A 3,472-nucleotide genomic window follows, 5' to 3' on the forward strand; every position below is an offset into this window, starting at 1 on the left:
AGGTGTTGAAAGGAAGGTATTTCCCGTTCAGTGATTTTTGGAATGATGTTCCTCCTCGCTCGGCCTCGGCAACTTGGCGTGCCATTTTGCATGGCCGAGACCTACCGAAGAAGGGTGTCCAGAGGGGTATTGGCGATGGAAGAAGTACACATATTCTCAAGGATAACTGGATCCCCTCTGCCCCTCTAGCTTTGCTTGGGCCCCTATCTCCTATCGCAGAGTCTGCCAAGGTTCATTGCTTGATTGATGAGGATAGTGGGTGTTGGAATCTGGATACTGTGAGAGCGTTCTTCACGGAGGAGGTAGCCAATGATATTCTCCAAATTCCAAGAAACTTGGCGGGCATACCGGACTTTGTGCGCTGGCCTTTCACTAGATTTGGTGAATACACTGTCCGTTCTGCTTATAACATGGCCAGGACGAGCCTTTTCTTGTTTGACCGAAGTGGAAATGGTGGAGGGCAGCACTCCAATTGGTCTTTGGAGGAAAAGTTATGGAAGATGCTTTGGAATATCAAGGCTCCAAATAAGATGAAAGTGATGCTCTAGAGTTTTGCTTACGATTGTCTACCCTCGGGAGAGCAACTTCTCCGCCGCCACGTGCCGACGAGGACTGCCTGTTACTTCTGTGGCCGATCGGAAGGCATTGAGCATGCTTTGCTTTTTTGTGGACATGCCCGTGCTATGTGGGAGGAGATCAAGGATATGTTTGGGATCAAGTTGTATCGCTCTTCCTTTACATCTCCAAAGTAATGGCTGTTCAACTTCCTATCCTATGGATCTGATCGAGATGTCTCTATCCTGACTGTCACTCTATGGCACATTTGGGAGGCTCGGAATTCAGCTCGTAATGAACCTGTTGCTCCTCTCTCGAAGCATACGGTTGCAAGGGCGCGTGCTTATATTGATATGATCTTCCAACATCTTTTCGAAACTCATCCTGCTGCTAGACGTGAGACCCCTGCTTCTAGCTCTCATAGGTCTCCGCCACTGCATGCACTTTGCTGGTGTCTTCAGATGCAGCTATTTCGCTGGACCGGGGCTCTTAGGCAATAGGCGTGGTGATTCGGGACCATACCGGCCAGTGTGTTGTTGCTGCTTCAGAACCCTTGCCGGGTGTTTCATCCCCGGAAGTGACAGAGGCGATGGCTCTTCGTCGTGCGGCTAATTTGGCTCGCCAAGAGAACTATATGCATGTGATCTTCCAATCCGATTGCCTCTCGGTGGTGCAAAGGCCGCACTCTTATGCATGAGACCGCTCCATTATGGGTTCTATAATCGCTGATATCAAGATGGCGTGTGGGGCTCTGTCTTCTGTGACTTCAAGCATGTTCGTTCGGCAATGTAATGTTTTAGCTAGATCTAGTCTGAACTCAGTGAGTCTTTGTATTTTCCATTCTGCTCCGAATTGTATCCGGGAGACTCTGTGTAACTTAGTTGCTTCATCAATAAAGGCCAACGTTCTCCCAAACCTTTGAAATTTGAAGAATACTCTAGAAGGGGCAACGTTCAGAAACAATGTGCTAAGGTTGGTCCATGAAAAACCTTGTCACAGTACAAAAACGACAATCAACCAGCAGCAACCATCACAATAGGAAACGGGGCATTTCCTGAATTTCTCCCGGCCAATCGCTCAAGTAAAGTTGGTAGTGCATCCAGAATTCCAGATCATCATAACAACAATGGCGGCAAATTGCCACTCGTCTCAGCAGCAGCTAAGGCAAATTCTAACATAAGATTTCTTTCTCGATTCGTAAACTACATCCTAGTTGCTGCTGCTCGATCTCAAGAGGAAGGACGTGGCGTAGCAAAATTTCCATGGCGGATTCATTCATTCGTTCGACTCGAAGCAAGGCAATGTCGTCGTCGTTGTTGTTGCCGGCGCAGGGGATGATGATGATGATGATGATGATGATGATGATGAGTAGTGGTTCAGTACAGGCTCACCCCGAAGGACTCGCTGACGATGATGGCGACCCCCATGGAGATGGCGACGAGGGAGGCCGCCCAGGTGAGCTTCTCCGTGATCCGGGGCACCCTCTCCTTGAGCGCCTCGGTGCAGGTGCCGATGAGCACGGTGTAGCTGGCCATGGACAGCACGGTGCCCACGAGGAACATGCCGAGGAAGGCGGCCCCCGCGGCGCGCGACGGCATGGCCAGCGCCGGCAGGATGATCATGAGCGCGTCCGGCTGCAGCCCGTGCACGATCCCCGTCGCGAACGTCGCGAAGCTGATCTCCTTCTTCTTGCCGCCGGCGCCCAGCAGCGCCTTCTCCAGCGCGTTGCTGTTGTTGCCGCCGTGCTGGTGCGCGCTGGTGCCGCCCTCCAGCGCGGCGGCCACGCAGGGCGCCGCCTGCGTCGCCTCCCGGATGCCGATGGCGCCGATGACGAGCAGGGTGAGGCCGACGACGCGGGTGCCCCAGGTGCGGAGCACCTCGATGTGGAGCCGGTCCTTGAGGCCGAGGAAGAGCAGGCCGAACATGACCTGGCCGGCGTCGTGGCCGCAGCCCCAGAGCGCGCCCACCGCCGCGCTCTCCACCGGCGACCGCCCGATGGAGAGCGGCGCCAGCGCGGCCAGGTGGTCCGGGCCCGAGAGCGTGTGCAGGCAGCCGGCCAGGAACCCCGTCCACGCGCTGCCCAGCAGCTCCGACTTGAAGATGCTCCGGCCCGCCGTGACGGCCGCCGAGTGGGAGTGGTTGTGCAGCGCCGAGGCCAGCGCCGGCGGCACCATGGACGACGGCCCGACTGCCGCCACCACCAGCGCCGCCACCAAGGCGACTGCCGCGGCCGAGGCGACCTGTGGATTATTCCCGGCAAGAACGTAAATTTCGCCGCCTTATCATCCGTTCCACCTCTGGCTCATCGTTCGTTTGTGGCCGAGAATTCAGGTTCAGGCAATGAAGGAAACAGAGCAGAGCACTGGCGCACTGACCTTCTGGAAGAAGCGGGTGACTCCGGTGGCCGGAGCCTGCGCAGAGGCGTCGGCGGCCTCGTCATCTGGTTCCGGTGGCGCGGGATTGACGGCGTCGGCGCGGGAGAAGGCGGAGGCCGCGGCGAGGAGGGACGGGGGCGGCCTGGGGAGGAGCGGCGCCAGAGGATGCAGCCTGAGTCCGTGGAGGGGCGCGAAGGACCTTGGCGCGGCGGTGGCGGGGAGGAGGTGGTGGTGGCCGCCGGCGCGGGGCCTGGAGGCGGAGGAGGAGGCGGGCGCGCGGGTGAGGTGGAGCGGCGAAGAGATAAGCCTGTCCATTGCGGGTGCTCGTGCTGGGGTTTCGGTGTGGCTCAACGGAAGACAGATTATAATAATAAGTTTCAAAATCAAAAATGAAATAAGAATTGAAGACATATTTTGGGGGGCTTCGGACGGGCCGGGTTGGGCGGCTATGTCAAACTGTTGTGGGGCTGAGATGGGCCTTTTTGGCAGTGAGAAACTAATTTTCAGTTTGTTCTTTGTGGACCAGGAAAGATATCCTTTTC

The 3,472-nt window shown here is 56.5% G+C and overlaps 1 protein-coding gene across 1 annotated transcript; it reads right to left on the reverse strand.

Moving 5' to 3' along the window:
• Positions 1–1,585: 1,585 nt before the first annotated feature.
• Positions 1,586–3,271, reverse strand: LOC119332348. The gene is made up of 2 exons (XM_037605533.1): positions 2,931–3,271; positions 1,586–2,795 (listed from the first exon to the last, which is right to left on the reverse strand). Exons 1-2 carry the CDS (start codon positions 3,243–3,245, stop codon positions 1,932–1,934), a joined length of 1,179 nt encoding a protein of 392 aa, XP_037461430.1. The 5' UTR covers positions 3,246–3,271; the 3' UTR covers positions 1,586–1,931.
• Between the last annotated feature and the right edge of the window lie 201 nt (positions 3,272–3,472).

The sequence above is a fragment of the Triticum dicoccoides genome, chromosome 7A (assembly GCF_002162155.2).
Source record: "Triticum dicoccoides isolate Atlit2015 ecotype Zavitan chromosome 7A, WEW_v2.0, whole genome shotgun sequence".
In the NCBI taxonomy this organism is placed as follows: domain Eukaryota; kingdom Viridiplantae; phylum Streptophyta; class Magnoliopsida; order Poales; family Poaceae; genus Triticum; species Triticum dicoccoides.